General features: G+C 37.1%; 1 protein-coding gene and 1 non-coding gene across 3 annotated transcripts in view; both read left to right on the top strand.

Annotated features, from left to right (window-relative positions):
• Positions 1–24,307, top strand: part of PARG (poly(ADP-ribose) glycohydrolase) — a 114,830-nt gene that overhangs the window by 19,559 nt on the left and 70,964 nt on the right. For both annotated transcript variants that reach the window (XM_065922773.1, XM_065922772.1), the window contains exon 7: positions 2,922–2,996. In XM_065922773.1, coding sequence (XP_065778845.1) covers positions 2,922–2,996 — 75 coding nt within the window. The remainder of the gene's footprint in view (positions 1–2,921; positions 2,997–24,307) is intronic.
• TRNAG-ACC (transfer RNA glycine (anticodon ACC)) lies at positions 10,599–10,671 on the top strand. Its single transcript has one exon. It is a non-coding gene; the product is annotated as a tRNA-Gly (tRNA).

Here is a 24,307-nt window from a genome sequence, read left to right as displayed (position 1 = left end):
GCACAAGCAGACCAATCAGGAATACTGTCCAGACTCTATATGAAAAACACTAATTTAGGACCTTTAATGGCCTTACAAACAGGATTATTTATGAATTTACATATTCTTTTAAACACAAATACATAATAATCATAGTGTTCTAAATTACATTGTTGCTTACCTCTTTTAGCAATTCCTTAGTGTGCTGTGATTATTTTATTTTTTATTTATTTTTTCATTTATTTTTATTAGTTGGAGGCTAATTACTTTACAATGTTGTAGTGGTTTTTGCCATACATTGACATGAATCAGCCATGGAATTTACATGTGTTCCCCATCCTGATCCCCCCTCCCACCTCCCTATCCCATCCACCATGATTATTTTTAAAAATGGGTAATTATTTTAATCTGAATTTCCCTTTCTTGTTTATTTTATGGGTAGATTCAGCGGAACAGAGTAATCTATTGAGATTTTCTTCTCCTGACTTAACGGTAATTGTTTCCTTTGATGAAGGAGCACAATGAGAGGGAAGGGAAAACATTAAATCCTTCTTATATATAAATATATATATAATATATATATATAAATATATATATATTATATATATATATAATATATATATTTTGCTGTTTTTTTAATGCCATTTGATGTTGAGAGGGGTTAGAGATGTTGTAAGTTTAAAAAGCAACAGTGTCCTAGGGCTTCCCTGGTGGCTCAGAGGGTAAAAAAGCAACAGTGTCCTCAAAAGTTGGTTTACACTGTAATATTTCTATGAATAATATGTCTGATAATTTGCAAAGAATGGGCTTCTTTGTGCTTTAACTTGTACTTATTGTGAATTATGAACTAAAAAAAAAAAAATCACTCATCTAAGAATACTGAATGGAGTAGCACCCAGGCTTCCCAGGTGGTGCTAGTGGTAAACAACCTGTTTGCCAATGCAGGAGACATAAGCGACACGGGTTCGATCCTTGGGTCAGGAAGATCCCCTGGAAGAGAGCATGGCAACCCACTCCATTATTCATGCCTGGAGAATCCCTGTGGACAGACGAGCCAGGTGGACTACAGTCCATAGGGTTGCATAAAGTTGGACACTACTGAAGCGACTTAGCATGCACACAGTTTTTCTCGTGATAGGAGACCTTGTGGTGGACTACTTTTGAGACTTGAAGACTGAAGTAAAGGAAATATTAGTTAGGAGTTAATGCTAATTATACAGCTCCACTAAAGAATTAGAGTATAAATGCTATTTAGAATGTTTTTCCTTACCAACTTTGAGGGATAATTTACATATAAGATAGTACATTCTTTTAAAGACTAACTTGATGAAGTTTGACATTGGCATATACACTTGAAGCTCTCACTGCAGTCAAGATACAGAGCATTCCTCTCACTCTGCAAGGATTTTTCTTACCCCTTTGTGATCAATTGCCTCTTTCTGCCCTGGCCGAGGGCACCTGTTGATCTGCCTTTTTTTTAAAAAAAAAAAAAAAAAATCTAAGTATCAGCTACATTTTATTTGAATGGAATCATGTATCACGTATGCTAGTATGTCTGGCTTCTTTCACTTAGATGAAGATCTTTGAGATTCATCTGTGTTGTTGAGTGTATCAGTAGCTTATTCCACTATATGCATTGTTTGTCTGTTTGCTGTTATAGACATTGCTATTTAATATTTTGTTTGAGGTCCTAAAATCAAATACCAGTAATTTGGAGGAAAAAATTCTTAAAATCTTTTCCTTCTTAATGGAAAATGTTTTATAGCTCTGAGAGTATAATTTCTTGTCATATTATTGTCATATCTTGTCATAATGTTTCTTGTCATATTGTCATATCTTATAATATTTCTTGTCATATTTTTTTATGGTTGATGACTTTTCCTTTTTCAAGAAACTTGGATATCTTCTTATATGAAGTAGATTATATACATTTTTATTGGCTCATTTCTTTTAGCTGAGATGCTCATTTCTTTTAGCTGTGACATGAAGTATTTTTCAGGAAGCTCTTTGGCAGAATGTTAATTTTTAAAAACTTTCTTCAATGATGAGGAAATTTAGGTTTATAGTAATAATCTAGCACAATGTTTTTCAGACTTAATATGCCTTCAGTAAAAAATCTTTAGGTGTATATTGTGATTATAAATGGTTTTTTATAAATTCTATATTAATATGTATTATAAAATATAATCAAATAGAAATTTAAAAGGATGTGATATAATAGTTCTTTCTGCGTAACTTAATGGATTGTCTTGTGCCTACCCCACAGGTAAAGTACTGCCTATTCAAGACAGTTAGGGTTAAGGAAAAGAAGGGGGCAACCCACTCCAGTATTCTTGCCTGGAGAATCCTCTGAACAGAGGAGCCTTGCAGGCTTCAATCCATAGGGCCACAGAGACCAACACAATTGAAGCAATATAGCGTAGAGCATTCAGACAGTTAAAATTACACCAGCAGGTGGTGCACTAGTTTGACCTCAGTCTTTTTTCTTTATTGCTCTCTTCCCCAGGGAGCCTTTTTAGATAATTTTCCCCTAATTTACTCTCCTAATGAAATCTTAATGCTAATACACTATATATCTGTATATGTAGTGTGACCCTGTTAAATACCAAAAGTCACTATATTATTACTATTTCCTTTTTTTTAACACCCAAGATCCAATTTTGTCCATTTGGATTATATTGCTTCTGTTTAGAGTACATGTTTTAGAGTAATTATGTTTCCCCCTCTATTACTTGACCTTTCTAATCTCAGTTTTCTTAAGTGAATTCTAAAAATTAGTAGGCATTCTGTTCATTCATAACTGCTGATATGGAGTAGCTAATGGTGGAAGAAACTTGTCCAACATTAAGAAATATACTGGAAATAATTCATAAAGGAGACAGGTTATTCCTAGATAATTCACTTTACTGTATCATGACATTTTATTTATGCTTTTTCCATAGGATGCTATTCTGAAGTACAATGTGGCATATTCTAAGAAATGGGACTTTACAGCTTTGATTGATTTCTGGGATAAGGTAAAAGTATGCTTATTTCTTAAACTATGAAACTAATGTAAAAATATCTCTAATGGAGAAGTTTGAGAAAAATGCACATAATTCTGTCATACTAACACCATTATCTTTTATTTTTATCAGAAGTATTTCCTGTTACTTTTGTGTGGCTAATTTTTAATTTTGCTTTAGTCTCTTAGTATATGCATTTCCTATTGTATTATTGTACCATTTGCAGTATTATCAAATGATTGCATAATATTTCATGCCTAGATTTTGAGAATTTAATGATTCCCATATCCTCAAACACCTAAAGTTGCATCAATTTTACTTTGTTTCAGTGTAGTAATATCTTTATATATGTATGTATATAAATGCATGTATATGTTTTCCCAAATCTGATGTTTCTTTAGGTAATTCCCAGAAATTAAATGGCTAGGTCAAAAGCCACAACTTTTATGGCCTGGATTTATGCTATAGAATCATTTTTCCCAAAGGAGTCTGTAGCAATTTAGTATGCTCTCAGCAAGGTGAAGAATACCACTCTGATAGTAGTACTATTAGAAGAATGGGTTTCATCCATTTTGAAAAACTGGCAGTATATATGTGTGTGTGTGTGTATATATATATATTTTTTTTTTTAACATTTTGTTTTGATATGATAGATTCACAGGAAATTGTTAAGAAATATGCAGGGAAGGTCTCATGCACTCTTTATTCTGTCTTCCCCAGTGTTGATTGCTTAAGTAAGTATAATTCAGTATCAAAACTAGGAAGCTGACTCAAGACCTTATTTAGAGTTTACTAGTTATACTCATTTGTGTATGTAGTTATGCCTTAAACTGGATACAGTTGTTAATTTTGATAGGAAATAATGTTTATATTTGATGCCTTGTGATGACAATAAAACATGCCATGGATTAAAATACCTCTGTCACCATGCTATGAGGTAAGGAAGTCATTTTTTCCTCTCTTCATCAGTCTACTCAGACAGGACCTTGTTTCCCTTTTATCTGTTGACCTTGCCCAGAAGCAGCCCTGTAAGAGTGATATGTAGCAGGTTTTGGTGTGTTTTAGTGTAGATCATAAAATGAGGTGATTACTAGGTGCTGATGATAGTTTTATAGTTGTCTAGAGAGAGGAGTCATTACATTTTTGACCTTCTAGGTTTTATTTACTTTGTAAACCTATGGGAGGGTTGGGGGAGTCCTCACAACTGTACCAAATGCTCATTTCTTACTGTTTTCTTTAAGTTTTTCTTTCTATTTTTGTAGTTACATGTAGATATAAAAGCATATTTAAAATATTTAATTATATAAAGCTATGTTACACAACTTTATCATTTTTAGTCTTAATGGTTACATAATGTTCCATCAAATGATGTATCTTTTGCTTAGCCATTCCAATATTAGAGATTTAAGGAATTCTCTTTGTCTAAAGCATGTCTAGATATTAAGGCTCTCCTTCTCTATGACTGTTAATCTGCCATTGTCAGTGTACTTAACAGTAGACCTTGGATGTTTAAAACGGTTGTGTGTTTTTCTGTCCTTCAAATCTCCAAATGTAGTAAAATAGAACTTTACCATGTTACAGCCCACAGGGATAACATTGCTCAGGATTGCAGGGTTTAGTGAGCAGTAAGTATTAGACAATTAGACATACATGTGGGTGGAATTGGAGGAGTAAAAGGAGATCTTTAGTGCAAGGGAAACAGGAGTTTGGCTAGGTTTCAAATTATAAATGAATTATATTTGCTTTTCATTATCTGTGTCTACATTTTGGAGTAAGAATGCTTCTTTAAAAAGGGCTCTTAAGTGTTACTAATTAACAGTGTTTAGGAATTTTTTACTTAAATGTCACACTCCACTCTGAATGGCTTATTTTGTTAAGGAAAAAAATGAAGTTTAAATTTAACATCATATCAGTTTTAATATTTTATACTTAAGTTTATTTGGGGGCTGTTAACATTTATCTTGTTAAAACCTTGCTTTGGCTAGTTCTATAAGAAATACATTTTTTAAATTCATACTACCTTAGAACAGGAGGTGTTAATATAAACAGTCATTAGTGTGATTCCATGTTATAGTTATTACTTAAATGCTAGTATTTAGTGTAAGAAATAAGAGACCCAGAATCATGGTAATCCTGCTGTGTGAGCACCCTTATTTAGGATGAACGTGAGAAGTATTTACTAAGCTTTTTTTTTATTAAGTCAGAGACCAGGAAAGATTACAGAAATCAATCTGTTATTTTGTAATTTAGGTATCTAGGTGCTACTGAGTTGCAGTGTCCATTATTTAGTGTTTTTTTTGCATCTTGAATGCTAATATTGGTCTTCATCCCTGCCAGCTGTTGGAAATGCTGGGAAAAAATAATCTGTGTTTTATGGCCCTCCTGTGTGGTGTTCCACAAAATTAAATTCAAACAGTTCTATAATTTATTCTAAATGGATCGATACACATATTGCTGGCATTTTTCACAGCAAAGTATAGCAAAATGTCCTATATATTAGGGAAGTCTCTCTATTAATGCATTTTGTGCTTGTGCTTAGTCGCTCAGTCGTGTCCGATTCTTTGCGACCCCATGGACACAGCCTGCCAGGCTCCTCTGTCCATGGGGGTTCTCCAGGCAAGAATACTAGAGTGGGTTGCCATGTCCTCCTCCAGGGCATCTTCCCAAGCCAGGGATTGAACCCAGGTCTTCCACATTGCAGGCAGATGCTCTACCATCTAAGCTATCAGAGAAGCCTATTAATGCATTTTAGAGGTATTTTAAATACTTCCACCTCACATGAACTGTGGCCCTATTTCTTTTTGTTCTCAGTGAATTAGCTTGTGAAATTCACATAGCATGTCAAGGTAGTAATGATTGAAGAGGGTTGTGGAGGTGGGATGTTTTAAGAGAGCTTGCTTCTGTTTCTGTGATCCTGGTTTCTATTTCTGGACTTGGATGTTACTTAAAAAATGTATGTTTGCCATATAATCATTCATTAGGCCATCCATATTTGATATGTTCTGTGTACTTTTTGAACATATATTTCACAGTAAATGTAAATGTCAATTCAAAATAACTTTAATTCTAAAATTGGTTTGTATAGTAAATTTTTTCAGTAAATGGAATAGTTGTTGAAAGGAAACTTAAGGTTTTAGTGACTATTTCATCTTCTTTTCCACTTTTAGCTTTATGTCTGGAGTAGAAAAGATAGGAACGAATAGGCCTCTTATTTCCTCACTTGTGTTCAGTTCAGTTCAGTTGCTCAGGCGTGTCCAACTCTTTGAGACCTCATGAACCGCAGCACGCCAGGACTCCCTGTCCATCACCAACTTCCAGAGTCCACCCAAACCCATGTCCATTGAGTTGGTGATGCCATCCAACCATCTTATCCTCTTTTGTCCCCTTCTCCTCCTGCCCTCAATCTTTCCCAGCATCAGAGTCTTTTCAAATGAGTCAGCTGTTCGCATCAGGTGGCCAAAATATTGGAGTTTCAGCTTCAACATCAGTCCTTCCAATGAACACCCAGGACTGATCTCCTTTAGGATGGACTGGTTGGATCTCCTTGCAGTCCAAGGGACTCTGAAGAGTATTTCTCCAACACCACAGTTGAAAAGCATCAATTCTTCGGTGCTCAGCTTTCTTTATAGTGCAACTCTCCCATCCATACATGATTAGTGGAAAAACCATAGCCTTTGTTGGCAAAGTAATGTCTCTACTTTTTAATATGCTGTCTAGGTTAGTCATAACTTTCCTTCCAAGAAGTAAGTGTCTGTTAATTTCATGATTGCAATCACCATCTGCAGTGATTTTGGATCCCCCAAAAATAAAGTCAGCCACTGTTTGCATTGTTTCCCCATCTATTTGCCATGAAGTGATGGGACCAGATGCCATGATCTTCGTTTTCTGAATGTTGAGCTTTAAGCCAACGTTTTCACTCTCCTCTTTCACTTTCATCAGGAGGCTGTTTAGTTCTTCTTCACTTTCTGCCGTAAGGGTGGTGTCATCTGCATATCTGAGGTTATTGATATTTCTCCCGGCAATCTTGATTCCAGCCTGTGCTTCCTCCAGCCCAGCGTTTCTCATGATGTACTCTGCATATACGTTAAATAAGCAGGGTGACAATATACAGCCTTGATGTACTCCTTTTCCTATTTGGAACCAGTCTGTTGTTCCATGCCCAGTTCTAATTGTTGCTTCCTGACCTGCATACAGGTTTCTTAAGACGCAGGTCAGGTGGTCTGGTATTCCCATCTCCTTAAGAATTTTCCACAGTTTATTGTGATCCACACTGTCAAAGACTTTGGCATAGTCAATAAAGCAGAAATAGATGTTTTTCTGGAACTCTCTTGCGTTTTCAATGATCCAGTGGATGTTGGCAATTTAATCTCTGGTTCCTCTGCCTTTTCTAAAACCAGCTTGAACATCTGTAAGTTCACAGTTCACATATTGCTGAAGTGTTAGTTTATTCATAAAGGCTGCCATAAATAACAAAATCAGGTTGGGGTGAGGTACTGTTGTTTTTGTCTTTTTACATCTGTGGCTGCTAAAAGTGGAGAGTGAGAGGTAAGAGTTTAGGAATGAGAGGACATTTAAAAGTTAGAGAATTGAAAAATTTAAAGTTGAAAGGTTTTGTTGTTGTGATTAGGCTGGTAATATATTCCTCTTTGGAAGCTACAGTGTTTTTCCTTAATAAATACAGCATGAAGTCTATGTCTTAAGTAATACCTACACAGTAAATTCTTTATGGCAACTTAGTAATTGTGCGACTCTTGGCTTTACTATAGTTATTCAAATACTGACTTTGTGTTGTCTTGTGTGCTGGTGTCTTCTGACTTGTCAGAGAAAGATTGTGTAAAATCTCTTTCCTGTAATTGAGAGTGTTTAAATCTATCAGTAATGAACCTAAGCATCCTTGCTTGTGTGTTACTTAATGTTAAAAGGTAGATGGATGTAATATTGAATTTTGGAGGATACACACTAAGTGTGCCTAAGTCACCTTTTCCTTCAGAGTTCTTTATGTGTAGTTTTACATTTAAAAAACAAGTACATCAGAATTCTTTGTCCCCAAAATTGAGATGTGTGCTGTTTTAACTAAAATGACATCTTTGACCTAGACCTTAAAAATTATTATTATTGACAGAACAACAATGGAGACTCAGAGAAAACAAATATAAGCTTGTCTAAAATGGATTACCAAAATAAGTCATCTCACATTTATAAAGTAATGGCTAGAAGGAATTGTTTTGACTCATCTTTTTTATGGGATAAAAAAGTTATAACATATTGAAAATATTAGACAAAAATCTTAGTGTAAGTCACCTGTCATTTAACAGGATAAAACACAATAGTTGTATTTTATGCATCACTTGGGCATCGTGTGCATTCATATGTAAGTGGTATCTTTCAGACTTCTTGGCCTTCTGGTGCATGCCATACTGTTATGGACGGCTTACCGGTAATAGCTATATCGAATATGCTTAGTATTTATGTGTATATTAAAAATTTTAGAGCAAAAATATTAGAGGATTTTTTCTCTTGTTTTTTCTCTCTCCATTCCCTTATTCCTACCCAGGCCCCCCACCAGAATCTCTATAAACATCTATAAACATTTTAGGGAACATTATTAATTAATTTTTAGACTAGTTTTGGAAAAGCTAAGATAAGGCACCAGGTTGTTAACCACTGTTTCAAATCAAAACAAATTTCTTTAACCAAGAACCAGTAAAAATTGTGGCCTTTCACAGTAGCCTTTTTTAAAAATTAATGTAGAAGTTTCTGAATGTATATAATAAACATATTACTCCTTAGCTTTCAGTTCCAAAAGGAATTCTTCTTAGCTAATTTATTTCTGGACCTTTCTTCAAAGCTTAAAAGATTTAAAATGTCCTTGTTACATTTGTCATAAAGAGCCCGTAGCAAATTCCTAATCAAATGAAAGCAGCCTTGTATATTTCACAAGACTACAGCTAATGTCTTTATTCGTCTAGCTTTTGAACCTCTGATTTGGAGTTCAGTGGAAGTTTAACTTTTTTGGACTTCTTCCCTTAGTGACTCACAGTCTCTAGAATCAATAAAGTCTGCATTGCTTTACAGCTTGACTTGATTTAATTCATGAGGACTGTAGGAGCCAAAAGAGAGCTAAATAGGGTCAACAGAATATTAAATTTTAGGTTATTTTGAAATATGTGAACTTTCCCCTTGGTTTGGTTATTGTATGCTTTTGGGTTGAGGTATATGTTGAGGGTCTCATTAAATAGTGCACATCTCATGGAATTAATTACTCTAGTTGGAACTAGGCACCTTGCTTTATAAACTTGCTGAGTTATATGGATGATCAGTCTTGGTTGAGTCTTCTGTGCCCTGGATTATTGAAACAAAGATCACAATGTTTGTGAAACATTGTCTTATTTATGTGTGTGGAGACAAGGAGGATGGAAATTATAAGCATCTAAAAGTGAAAATTTATTTAGTAGAATTCCTCCTGTATTCTAATAATGGAATCAATGTAGTACATTAATGTTCTGTAACTCCAACCTTACCTACCTCAAATAGCTATGGAAGCCTTTGCTTTTAAATGTTGCTGTGTCATTGATTTCATGATCCAGAAATCTACTCTGTTGGAGGAGTGATGATAATTTCATGTTCTAATCTCTTCCATGATTTATGTCTCTATCAACTAGCTCTGAGGTGGGTTTTTGTTTTTTATGCAATTTGACATAATACCTTGATTTATAATCATAGTCATCTTCCTGTTAGATGGCTTCTCAGATTGTTTACTTATCTTATGCTTCTGCTCAATAAAAATAAATTCTGTATTCCTTTTGGTTAAGCTCCTGATAACACATAAAAGATCTCATATTTAACACTGAAAGGATTTTTGTAGTATATATTATCTGAAGATAGAAACAGCAAAAAGAAATAAAAGCAGTGTAAATCTGGCTTTCAGATTTATGTGCTGTTTCCACCTGTAGCTTGTGTAAACAATGCAGTAAAGTCGGTGGTAAAGGGCTAAACAGGTCCATCGTCCTGTGATGCAGGCAACCGTACAGTGTACCATTAGTGCCATGGTAGCTGTGTGGTGGCTACATCTCCAGAGGATGGAGCCAGTAATTCTTTCTGTATTTTATTTTTGGTATTAAGGACTTTGTGAAAAGTCCTTATCCATCATGTATTGCTATGGTAATGACAAGTAATGATTAACTTTATGGGGCAGTCAGATTCTAAGCTATTTGAACAATTATTCTTTACAGTGTTGAAGAAATTTTTAGTAAACTGAGTGGCATAGTACCTTGTTGCCTCAGTTGCTCTTTGATTACATGGAAAGCACTAGAAAAAGACATCTGCTGCCAGAACTGTTTCCACCACAGTGAAGTATAGAATATTTTCAAATGGACTACCAAGCTATGCTATTGGTCTAATCCACCCTAGCCCTGGGATGCCCAACTCAGAAATAAACAGAGTGTCTTAATCCATTCAGATTGTTGTAACAGAATAGACTGGGTGGATGATTTATTTCTCTTAGTTCTGGAGGTTGGTGAGTGCAAGATCAAGGTGTTGGCAGATTCAGTGTCTGGTGAGGACCTGCTTCCTGATTCACTGATGGCTGTCTTCTTGCTGTGTCCTCACAAGGTTTCCCTGGTGGCTCAGATGGTAAAGCATCTGCCTACCATGCAGGAGACCCAGGTTCAATCCCTGGGTCAGGAAGATTCCCTGGAGAAGGAGATGGAAACCCACTCCAGTACTCTTGCCTGGAAAATCCCATGGACGGAGGAGCTTGGTAGGCTACAGTCCATGGGGTCGCAAAGAGTTGGACATGACTGAGCGACTTCACACACACAAGGTGTAGAAGGAATAAGAGAGCTTCCTGAGGTCTTTTTTTATTAGGGCACTAAATCCCATTTAAGATGACTTCACCATCGTGATCTAATCACCCCAAGGCCTTAGCTCCAAATTACTACCACGTTGGAGGAACAAATTTCAACATGCGCATTTTCGGTGGACAAAACATTCTAACTATAGAACCAGCGCATCTTCTTCCATTGGAAGTGGAATGTTAAAACAGCTTACTGTTAAGCAGCTGTTTACACAGCCTCTTTTCTTCATAGCTGACTTTTGTCTCCCTTCTTAACCCTTTCCTTTTTCCTGGCCTGGTGCTTAAGCTGCAGACCATTTCAGCTTCACTTCACAAGCAAACACTTACCCATTCCAGGCTTAGCCTTATCTGCTCCTAGAATTAACCCTTCTACGAAGTTCACCTTGTAGATAATCTCCTCTGTTTTATTCAGTGTCCTACTAGGTTATCTGCAGTCAAGACAGTGGTGCTGCTTATTTTTAAGAGCTTTACTGTATACTAAGTACAGCATAAGCAATATGTTTTATTTAATCAGAACTATTCCCAGTAGGAGGATACAACATGCAGCAAAGGGTCAGAACAACAGAACCTGGCAAACTGGCCCAGAACAAAAGAGATGCAAGCAACAGCCTTAAAAACAGGGTTACAGGAATAAGTGAGTAGAAAACTAGGAGGCTACGGTAGGATAGAAATGCAGAATTAATGATGCTAGAGAAGGAACTGGCCCAGGGCAAACACCCCGTTAGATAGACACTGTATTTTACAAATGAACAACTGAAAACCAAGGATTAGAGAGTATAAGTAATTTGTTCAAGTGATGAAGCCAAGATTTCAACCTGGGTGCCACTCACTCCAGAGTCTCTATGTACTCCGGTCTATATAACCACTACGGTTTGTTGTGGTGGTTCTCATCTATGAGTGATTCTGCTTCCTGGGGGACCTTTGGCAAGGTCTGGAGACATTTTTGGTTCTCACAACTGAGGGGAGGTTCTACTGGCTTCTGGTGGGTAGAGGGCATAGATGCCACTAAACATCCTACAGTGAACACGATACTCCCCAAAACAAAGAATTAACTAACCCAAAAGGTCAGTAGTGCCAAGATCAAGAAACCCTGCTTTGCAGTGGTTCTCAAGGTGTGACCCTCGAACACTTGGGAACATCAGCATCACTTGGGAACTTGATAGAGATAGAAATTCTCCTTCCTTACCCTGAACTTTCTGAATTAGAAATTCTGAAGGTGAGGCCCACCCATCTTTGCTTTCACAACCTGCAGCTAATTCTGATGTGAAGGTTTGAGAGCTACTGCTCTACTCTAGCATCATTCTCAAACCTCTCTCCTTGGGTAGTACCTGTTCTTTAACTCAACTTTTTACCTTGGCTGAAGGAGCTTTTCTTATTGGCGGTTTTTCCTTCTTACGTGGAACTTGCTGGAATGAAGAGGAGGAGTTTTTTTTCCCTTCACCCCCATTGCTGATTCCTATCCATTGTTGAATTGTCTGGCCCTGACCTAGATCTGTGTAAACCCAGGCTCATAACTTATAGAGCTGGGCTGAGGTGGGTCTCATCTGTGCCCTTAGCTGTATGCCATCAGAACTAGCCTCTGACTTGGCACCTAGAGAGGAACATACCACCCACACCTTAGGTCAACTGGAAATGGTTCGATTAAGGGACAGAACCGTCTTAATTAACCAAATCAAAAGAGGCCTAAGAAGTTCAGAGATTTGAATTATAGGTAGAAAGAAGAGAAAATCTTCTTAAAAAAAGAAAAAGTGGCTTTACTGGCCTGTGGCCTTAGATCTGGTATTATTTAAAAGTCCTGACTTAGGAATGGGACCTACCAATACCCAACTGCCTTTGTTCCTTTGAATTCTTTGCCATCTGATTATCTCCCCTCTTCCCATTTTAATTTGTTCATTTTTGGCACCTCTTTTCCTCTCAGCCCTGTTATCTGACTTCCACTTGGGCAACTTCATTTGGTAATCACATTGGTAACCTATACACTAATCTGACTGAAGTCTCTATGAGACCTTCTATTGTGTTAACCCATGGTCACACACTGGATCTGATTGTGCCCTGGGCCAGTTCCTTCTCTAGCATCATTAATTCTGCATTTCTATCCTACCGTAGCCTCCTAGTTTTCTACTCACTTATTCCTGTGACCCTGTTTTTAAGGCTGTTGCTTGCATCTCTTTTGTTCTGGGCCAGTTTGCCAGGTTCTGTTGTTCTGACCCTTTGCTGCATGTTGTATCCTCCTACTGGGAATAGTTCTGAGGAGTCATACAGTAGAGAAACCTGCTTAGTTTTAGTTAACTAAATATTTTCCCCAAACTTATTTACAATCAAAATGCTTTTCTGTGTTAGCGACTTAACGATTTCCCTTGTAGCTTGTGTTCCATGAAACACACCTAGCAAAATAGTTGTAATCTACTGACTCTCTCCTGCCTTCGTATCTTTTCCTGCGCAGCCTGGTACCTGGACAGTTGACCTTCAGCAACCTGGGTTTGAACTACTTGGGTCCACTTACACATGGCTTTTTTTTTCCAATAGTAAATACTACGATACTGCACAATCCACAGTTGGTTGAATCTGATGACATTTAGTAGTAGGGGCTGAGGAGAAAAAACAACTCCTCCTCTTCATTTTAACAAGTTCTACTTGAGAAGGAAAAGCTGCCAATAGGAAAAGCTCCTTCAGGCAAGCTAAAAAAGCTGAGGGCCAGCTACTATTTCAGAACCATGGATAAGGGGGAACCGTGGGTACACAGTTCTGTTCAGTTCAGTCACTCGGTCGTGTCTGACTATTTGCGACCTCATGGACTGCCACCATGCCAGGCTTTCCTGTCCATCACCAACTCCTGGAGCTTGCTCAAACTCATGTCCATCGAGTCGGTGATGCCATCCAACCATCTCATCCTTTGTTGTCCCCTTTTCCTCTCACCTTCAATCTTTCCCAGCATCAGGATCTTTTCCAGTGAGTCCATTCTTCGCATCAGGTGGCCAAAGTATTGGAGTTTCAACTTCAGCATCAGTCCTTCCAATGAATATTCAGAACTGATTTCCTTTAGGATGGACTGGTTGGATCTCCTTGCAGTCCAAGGGACTCTCAAGAGTCTTCTCCAACACCACAGTTCAAAAGCATCAATTCTTTGGCACTCAGCTTTCTTTGGCACTCAGTCCAACTCTCACATCCATACATGGCTACGGGAAAAACCATAGCTATGACTAGATGGACTTTTGTTGGCAATGCTGTTTAGGTTGGTCAAAACTTTTCTTCCAAGGAGCAAGTGTCTTTTAATTTCATGGCTCAGTCACCATCTGCAGTGATTTTGGAGCCCCAAAAAATAAAAAAATAAAGTCTCTCACTGTTTCCATTGTATCCCCATCTATTTGCCATGAGGTGATGGGACCAGATGTCATGATCTTAGTTTTCTGAATGTTGAGTTTTAAGCCAACTTTTTCACTCTCCTCTTTCACTTTCATCAAGAGGCTTTTTGGTTCTTCTTCACTTTCTGCCATAAGGGTGGTGTCATCTGCATATCTGAGGTTATTGATATTTCTCCCAACAATCTTGATTCCAGCTCATGCTTCATCCAGTCCAGTGTTTCTCATGATGTTCTCTGCATGTAAGTTAAACAAGCAGGGTGACAATATACAGCCTTGACATACTCCTTTCCCGATTTGGAACCAGTCTTTTGTTCCATGTCCAGTTCTAATTGTTGCTTCTTGACCTGCAGATTTCTCAAGAGGCAGGTCAGGTGGTCTGTTATTCCCACCTCTTTCTCTGATAGCTCAGTTGGATACACAGCGCCAAGTATAAGTTATAAGCAGGTTTTCGACTATGCAGAGGGTTGGCACTCCTAACTCCTGCATTGTTCAAGGGTCAACTGTAGTGTCCTTTTAAAATCTAGTTCCTCCTTCACCTTTGGTTTCTGCTAGTTTCCAACTCTGGTAGCATCCGGTTACCTATTTCCTTTGCTCTTGACAAATAGAGGGTTTTACTTTAAAAAAGTGAAGAAGGGAAGGAAAAATGCAGGAAATAAATCATAAATCTTATTAATGGGCCTTACTGAGACTTTACATTATTGAATCTTAACTTGACCTTTGGTTCTTTGTACCGTCTTTTATGTATTTCCTTTTTACTCTGTGGTTCTGAATATTTTTGTTTTTCTGATCTTGACCCATATGCTACTATCTGCCTGCTCCTACTTCACACCTCACTGAGAGGTCTGAGACCATCTAAAAGGTAGAATCTTTCATTTTCTTCATTTTGGGTTTTCAGAATTCTTCATTCATTTTTTTCACTTGGTATTCAAAGGAAAAGCCAGTCTTATTCCATTCCTCAAACTTAACAGGTCCAGAGCAGAATTATACTTTAGAAACACTTGTCACTGATTCTTTTCTGGCCTCATCCTTTTCCCCTGATGCTTGGTTAATGCTTGCTTGTCTCTTAGTGTCCAGGGTAGCTGTCACTTCTGTAATTGGCTTTTTACTTGTCCATCTCCCATACCCTTCCTTGAAGGAGGCTGTGATTTGTTCTTTGTTATGCCCCAGTCACTTAACGTAGTGCCAAGAGCTTTAAATACCACTTAATGCTGGGCACACTCAAAGCTTTTTTATCTTAAGCTCCTTCTCTCTACTTCTTCTATTAAGACATAATTTATTTCCTAAATACCCCTTGAGACGCACCTCTCTTTCTGTTACTCCTGTCTTATCCATGCTGTCATCATGACTCAGATGGTGTATTGCAGCAGTCATCCAGCTGACCCCTGTCCAGTGGTGTTCCCTTCAAATCCATCCTGTACGCTGCTCACACGCAGAGAGCTATCTGAAGCATGTATCTTCAAACCCTGTGTGGCACCTCATCTATTCTCAGTTCTATTGGATGATATTTATGATATTCTGTGGCCTTGCCTCTCCCCATTTCTCCAGCATCATTTCTTGCTACTTTCCTGCACCAACCTGATATTCTAATGACTCCTACTTGCTTATATTTCTCTGGCATGCAGTTGTCTTGCTCTTAATCCTTTCTTCCATACAGAGCTCAGTCTTCATCTCCTCCGGAAACTCTTTTCTGTCCTCCCAGCCTCTCCTAAAAACTCTGTTCTGTGCTCACAGTAGTACCTGTGCCTACCTCCATGCACTTGTCGCATAATACATGATCTGTCTATAAAATATGTGCATCCTTCATGAAGCTGACATTTTCCAGGGCATCTTAATGTTTTCTAACTTACGGCTGATGCTCAGTTAATGTTAAACTTAACTTCAGTGTATTTAAGGAAAACACACAGATGTGGATCTTAAGCCATAGTCTTTTATTGAAAAGATTTAGAAACTACTTGTGTAAAGTGATAGTTGACCATTTGAGATTGGCAGTTGGTAGAGAGAAAAGGTGAGGCATGTACATATAACCCTTATTTCTGTTGATTAGGAATTTTTACCCTAAAATGTAAAAGATTTCTAGAGGACAGAGACCTTGAATTGCATTGTCTACCTTTGTGTTTATTCCTCACAGTGCACAATATGATGTCTTGGGTAAAGTGGACACTCAATATATACTTGAACTAAATGTCAACATACTGCTAACAATATAACTTAACTTTAGTTAACTGTAAAGTAGAGGCTGGATCAGCTAGGCTATTTTTGGATTCCTGAGCACAGCTAATCCATAGTTCAGGATTCTCTGTATATAAGAAAAGAATGAATGTCCTAGATAACATTCATTAGATTGAGTCTGGATTAAGACTTAAGCTAGAGTCTAGCCTGAGTTGAGCCTGAGCTCATAATCTATTTCATTAGTTGTAACTAAATGCTATATCAGTTGTCACATGTCTTCAGTTTTTATAGGCTATAAAGCCAAAAGTTATTTTGAAAAGAATATTTTACCATTTTCAAATTCTTCTGTATTTTCAAATGAATTATAGTTACCAAAAAGTAATCCAATGTAATGGATTAAAATTAGGAGCATTTAAAATCCCGCAAATAGGTGCAGGTTTAGTCATATGTATTTTCACCATCCAGTGGTACATGTGTTTGGGAACTTTGACTCTTCCTTGCATTTCTCTGGTGACTGTTTCATTGGAATGGAGTAGCAAGTAGGACTAGACCTGTGTTGTCCAAACAATAGCCAATAGCTATTATGACTGTAGTATGTGACTGTTTAAGTGAAAATTAATTAAAGTGAAATAAAATTTGAAATGCGGTTGCATAGTCACACCAGGCACTTTTCAAATGCTCAATCAACATATGTGGCTGGTGGCTCTTGTCTTGGACAGTGCTCTGTTCTGCCCTGGACTAGATTCTCTTGAAGGTTTCTTCTGCCTCTGACCTGTTACTAGTCCTGCTAGCTATAAGCTACTACTGATCAGGTCTCCATAGGAAGCTCCAGAGATTACCCAGCTTTTTTTGATCACATTTTGAATTTTTTCTAGATTGGATGTTACTGAAATAATTGAGTTGTTGAGTAGAACTTGGTCAGTTTCTTGAAAGGATGTTTTCTTTGTATTGGCGTTTGTGCTTTTTTTTCTCTCTCTCTCTCTCTCTCTCTCTCTCTCTCTCTCTCTCTCTCTCTCTCTCTCTCCCCAAAGTCTGCCACCAGGGGGTGCCCTCAAACCTTTTGGGAAATGGGTGTCAGCCTTATTAGTAAGTGAAGTTTGAAGTATAACCTGTGTGTGTGCTTAGTCGTTCAGTCGTGTCTGACTCTTTGTGACCCTTTGGACTGTAGCCCACCAGGCTCCTTTGACCATGCGGTTTTTCAGGCAAGGATACTGGAGTAGGTTGCCGTTTCCTCCTGCAGCTCCTGCATTGCAGATGGATTACCACTAAACTATGGGGGATTTCCTTGGACTATAAATTGGCTACTAATTCATCCTGGATAATTTAAGAGCTAAGTTAAGGATTAAGCATTATAATATGTATGTATGCACATTACTTGATTGGTATGGCAAATTATTTTCCTAGTGTGAGTGTGAGAACCTATCATTGAACTATCCTGAAAATTAGAAGTAAAAATAAGTAACTTTAAAGTGTTTCTTATATTTCAAAAATATTTTTATTAAATTTAAAACTGTTGAATGTAGTAAAAGAACTAAATTATTGTTCATTTATATTTCTTAGACAAATTAAGTTCATTTTGCTTTCAGGACTAGAAAACTTACATTAACCATCAGTTATTTCTCTGAAGTCTTGTCATGCTGAGTGTGATTGCCTGTCTATAAAAGATGGATAATAGTGTGACTGTATGGTATTGAAAATGTCTGTTGGTGTGTGTGTAATAGCCTTGTGGTTTGGTGGTGTTTGCTAAAATGATTGATGGTTATGGCCATGCAGTCGTACAGTAATAGGAGTGAGAGATGAGAAAGACCTACCGGAGCATCTTGTGTTAGTCTGGGATCCCTCCCTAAAGAATAATCATTTACCATAACAGTCTCGAGAAGTAAATTCTTCTAGGAGGCAGAGGATAATGGGGATGTGTTATTATGTTTTATCCTATGTCAAGAACACTTTGTGCATTTTATTATTGGCATGAAAAAAAGAGATTAGTATTTAGAGAAGAGCTTTCTTTGTGTGTCATAAACCTACACAATTTATTCTTAATGTTTAATCTAATGAAATTTGTGTAGGAAATGGTGTGCTGGTTTTGATTAGAGGTGTATTTTGTGTCAAGAACTGGATGGCAGTATTCTTCCTGAAGTTATTGTGTTGCCAAATTAGTTGTTGATTATCTGGGTTTTGGAATATATGATGGTGAATTTTCCATACCCATCTATAAAAGCCTGTGAATTTTAAGCTACTGATGGCTTGTTTCCTGAAATGAGAAACCAGCGCACAGTTCATCCTGAGAAACAGCAGAGACTGGGAGTAGAGGCAGAGTTGAGGCGAAGACCTGCAGAAGAGCTCGTTCCCACTTCATCCTCACTTTCCCGTTTACTGCCTAATGAGCGTTTGGTGATGGGATTGGAGATTAAGAATAAAAAGAGATTCTAGAGACACTGCTTTGGGAAAGACCCTGGTAGTCTCCTTACTTGCTGCAAGTACTAATAAGTCCTTCCTTCCCGTGGGGGAGAGAAAAAGAATAAAAGGAGATTCTAATGCTTAACATTCTTTTTCTTCTGCTGGCAACCATTGATGGGGAGGGAAAAAAGTGTATAGCAGCCTGATTTGTCCCATATTAAACAACTGTCAGGTTAATTTAATGACAAATAGAGGTTATTTCCAGTGTAAGTTACATGATAAATACTTTAAAGTCTCTTCTGTATTATCTTTAAAGCAAACCTTTTCACATGCCTGTAATGAGCTGTGATTTTTATCAGCGCTTCTCAGATTGGAGTCCATAGCGTTTTGAAAATTACTTAGGAAGCTCTTAATAGCTGTTTGAAGAGGAAAACCAAAGCAAAGGATGATCGAGAAACAGGATGACTTCTCAGCACAGTCCTTTCCCCTGAGTAACTACTGCTGACCCTTGTTAGCACTCAGCCTTTCGTGTCACCTGGCCCTCTGCCACCACATTCATTTCGTACCTCTTTTGTTGCCATAAGATAAAAATTTTGGAAGTCTTATTTATAATTCCATAAATTAGCTCACTAATTTGTGAAGTATGCCTTCTTAAATATGAAAATATTAGACTGGCTATTTCCTGAAAACCAATTGGGCTTTATTAAAATTTGGAGAACATTTTTATTGAAGCCATAATTGTCATGGATGATACACATGAGAGATCACCCTGTGGTTGGCCTGTCAGACTTGCATGAACTTTCAGAAATTAAGGGGAATGAGTGAGTTTGTTTTCTTGTAAGCTGTCACATTCTTCTCTTCAAAGTGTCAGCCTGAATCGCACACAAATAAATGTTAGAAATATTCACCTTCTTCAGTCAGTTTTTTATCCTTACATATTTTAGTGCTATAATATTTTTTTTCTCTAATGTTTAATTTTTGTAGTCTAAAACCATGCCTGAAGAATAGGTAGATTTGCCTGATCTTAAGAATTCTGACTTATGTTCCTTCTTTTTAATTTTTGAAATATGAACCTCTTTCAGACTTGGGAAGCTCTGGAGTTAGTTCCAGTAAGTTTTTTGAGGCATATTATAGAAAACCCAGTTCATATGCAGTTTAATTTACTTAAGGAAAAAAAAAAGACCTTGTCCTAAACAAGGGAGATTCTTATAGGCAATAGAGAGAAGGAAAAGGAAAAGCTTTGTAAAATTACCTAGCTGTGATAGAAAGTGTCAGTTAATTTAACAAAAATTTTTATCAAGAACATTACATGTGACTGTGAATTAGTATCAGTCTTGTGTGAAAGGGACTTTCATACAAGCACTAGAATGCATGTCCATAAATAACTACAATAGAAAGCAGGAAGTCTTAAGGGTCTTGTGAAAAAACAGAATTATAAGAGGGAGTTACCTTATAACTGGTGAGTCAGTTTGGATAGTTGTTGAAGCAGTGTGCTGTTTGAGCAAGACATTAGAAAGTTAGGTAAGGTTTAAAGTAGGAAGAATATTCTAGGCATAGCACAGATTATATTTGTGGAAGCACATGTATGTGCTAGAGAAGAGTAAATTGCAGAAATGTCTAGTATGTAAAATGCACAGAAGGTTGTGAGAGAGAGAGTGTGTGTGTATGTGGTAAGACTAGATAAGGATCTAGGGCCAGAGAGCTTGGTTATTAATTCAGTGAGTTAATACTGTACTGAAAAGGCAAGGAAAAGCCATTGAAAGCTTTCAAGTGGAACAAGGACACACTGGGGTGTACTTGGGCTGAAACTGAAGGTGGGCTAGCAGCAGGGTGGCAGTTAGATTATTGTAGTAATCTTGGTGAGACTGGATGAGGGGCTGAGTCAGGGTAGTTTAGTAGTGATTAAGAGGAGGCGATGAATATACAAGGCCCTGCTGGATCAATCAGCAGGACTTGGCAGTTAATTGATGTGGGGGTGTTGAAAGAAAGAGGAGGCTCCAGAAAGGCTGTAAATTACTGGCCCATTAGATAATAATACTTTGCATTTATATATGAGTCTTTAGAATTTGTTAAACACTGTTACATCTGAGCCTTCATAACTCTGTAAGTTAAACAGAGTTCGAATTATCCTTATTAGGGATGAGGAAATAAAGAATTTGGGGATTTTTCTATGTTCATACAAAAAGTAACTGCAGATCCAGCCTCTAACTGTAGTCTTCTATTCCACTTTCTTGGCTGAGTGCTCTGTTCTCTAAAATACCCTTACTTATGAACCTGGGAAGAAAAGTTCTGTCATCTAGTCCCAATGTATGCCACTAAGTTTGAATGTGCAAAAATTGACTTTACCTTCTTTGAGCTTCAGTCTCTCCAGATATCTTTAGGCTTTCTATTTTGCATTGATATTTACAGGATAAAATGTAATTTAAAAATTTTCCTCAGCTCTATTCAACAAATAATGAGTACTGAATTTTATGCATGGTTTTAGAATACACAATGTGTAAAATGCAATCCTTCCATTTTCAGTGTCACACATTAGAGAAGGAGAGAAGAAAAACATGTAAATAAGTAATTTTAATAAACCAAAATAAGTGCTATCCCATAGGTATGTGTGTGCTTCCCTGGTAGCCCAGCCGGTGAAGAATCTGCCTGCCATGCAGGAGACCCTCGTGCGATTCCTGGGTCAGGAAGATCCCTGGGAGAAGGGATAGCTACCCACTCCAATATTCTTGGGTTTACCCTGGTGGCTCAGACGGTAAAGAATCGCCCGCAATGCAGGAGACCTGGGTTTGATCCCTGGGTTGGGAAGATCCCCTGGAGGAGGGCATGGCAACACACTGCATATTCTTGCCTGGAGAATCCCCATAGACAGAGGAGCCTGGTGGGCTGCAGTCCCTGGGGTTGCAAGGAGTCAAACATGACTAAGCACAAAAGCACAGTGTATAGTTATTTTAGCTTTGCTGTATTTTTTATATTTTTCATAATGCTGGAAAAGTAATTATCACCAATTGGGAATGGTTAAGAAAATTGTATATGTATACTGTGGAAAGGAGAAAGCAATGGCACCCCACTCCAGTACTCTTGCCTGGAAAATCCCATGGACAGAGGAGCCTGATAGGCTGCAGTCCATGGGATCGCTAAGAGTTGGACACGACTGAGTGACTTCACTTTCATTTTTCAGTTTCATGCATTGGAGAAGGAAATGGCAACCCACTCCAGTATTCTTGCCTGGAGAATCCCAGGGATGGGGGAGCCTGGTGGGCTGCCGTCTATGTGGTCGCACAGAGTCAGACACGACTGAAGTGACTTAGCAGCAGCATACTGTGAAAAATACTGTGTAGCGTTTATCATTCTATTACATGGAAAGATGACTTTCTTTTAAGGCAAGAAACAAGTTGCAAAAATATATAGTATACCATTTAAAAATTCATGTAACATCTTAATTTCTGTGTGCACATATGTAGAAATGCTTAGAAGTAGTTTGGGAAGAAGACAAGCTTCTGTTTATGTCTTCGAACAGTGAACAGGAATAGGAATTGGGGATCTGACTTCATCTGCATTGTTTGACATTTGTAAGTTAGAATGCATTCACGTATTACTTAAAAAATTAATGGAAAAGAAGGGTTAAGGCTCATCACAGGGGTTTATATCCATGGGGTTAAAAAGTACAGCAGCATTAATAATCAAAGAAACATAAAATAATAGTGGTGTCAATTTAGTGGTGTCAAAATAGTGGTGTCAAAATTTAGTGGTGTCAAACTGCAAATAAAACAAGAGTGTGAGAATTCACAGTAAGATATGGAGTTGAGTACTTTCTTATACAGCACCAGAATATAAATAAATTGGTAGCATATATCAAAAAACTTTAAAAAAAAGCCTGTGCTTTTCAATATAGCATTTTCTCTTATAGAGATATTCAAATAGTTGGCAGAAGGATGTGTGTACAAGGATATTCATTACAATGGTAGTTATAAGAGTGGAAATTGGCAACAACCTGTAAATCTATCATAAGAGAATTAGGTAGGGAAATAAGTTATGGCATGTCTGAATTATATAATAATATTCAGCTATTGAAAATAGTGATGTAGGATTATATTTATTTATACGAGAAAATGTTCACAGTATAAATGAAAACAGAATACAAACTAGAAAGATATATGCCAAAATGTTAGCAGTATATATCTTGATATTGGGCTTGTGGGTTGTATTTATTTTCTTTTTGCTTATGTTCATTTTCTACAGTGAAAATACATGATTTTTTAAACAAACATGTTGTTTCTGGTGATGTTTATGAAGACTTTACAGCAAAGTGCAAAGTTCTTTGGTCTAATGAAAAAATTATACAATTGTTAGAATAATGTGCTTTTAAGTGATTTTTTTCTGTGTGAGAAGGTAGATAAGTACCTAAGCATAACAAAGACTTAAATGGTTATATTAACTTTAGGATCGTAGGGCTATGAGTTTTTTCCTCTTCTCTATTTAGATTTTGGGATGATATACTTTCTATATTAAAAATTATTAATAAAATTTCATGTTCTAGACTTCTTATATAAACTTCTTAGAAATTTTTTATTAAAGCATGTTAGTAATTTTTAACATTTTTACTAGGATCTACTTGGGTACACATCAGTAGATAAAATGGTGTGACCTGAAGTGTTTGTTATATTTGTTGATTTGTGACTGATTAAAAATCTGTTTCCTATGAACTGAAAAAGCAGACCTATGGAAATTTTCCCCTTCTTTAAAATAACACTATTTTGCTGATTTTACTGGCTACAGTTTTCGCTTACTCATTCAAAATTCTATAGTATTATTTATTTAGTACTTTCTGTGTACCAGGTTCTGTACTGACTTGCGTATGAATATGTCTTTAGTATTAGAGCACAGTTCACAGATTTAGTTTTAGTTGATCAAGCATTCTGAGGAAGAAGAAATAAGTAAAAATTTCTTTTCTATATGTATGCTGCTAAATATTTAAATCATTCATCATGTTTTGACATTTGACAAATTCAGTTACTCTATTTGAGTAGTTTGTCCATGTTTCTATCTGCTAAGGAAGAAAGATAGCTTCTTCACAGTCACTATGATGAAATTGCAGTAATTACTATCCTTCAAGGTGAGGGCTGATGTATTGAGGGGATCACAGAAAAAGCGTAAGACTTCCTGCTTTGAGATTCATGAGGTCAGTGATCACGTCTGTTATTGTTTAGAGTCCTGTTGTCAGTGCTGGCACAGTGTCTGGCATATAATAGATACTTAAATATTTACTGTCTAGTTGAGTGGATGAACAGATCTATACAAGGGAGGAAATGGGTAAAGTAGCATTATAATTTTGAAAATCTTTGTATCAATTCTGAATGAAGTATATACATAATCAACTTTTGGGATGAGAATGTGTACACATATGTACTCAATGGGCACACATGCACATAGAGAAACACTTGCCATATGTGATTATCTATGCAGACTGTCCAGTAGAGGGCAGGGAGAATTTAATGAAGCTTTCCATTTATCATTATGTAAATGCTTACTTTCTTTATAAT

The sequence above is a fragment of the Muntiacus reevesi genome, chromosome 2 (assembly GCF_963930625.1).
Source record: "Muntiacus reevesi chromosome 2, mMunRee1.1, whole genome shotgun sequence".
NCBI classification, from domain to species: domain Eukaryota; kingdom Metazoa; phylum Chordata; class Mammalia; order Artiodactyla; family Cervidae; genus Muntiacus; species Muntiacus reevesi.
The sequence above is the reverse complement of the archived record's forward strand: the minus strand, read 5'-3'. Positions and strand labels throughout refer to the sequence as shown.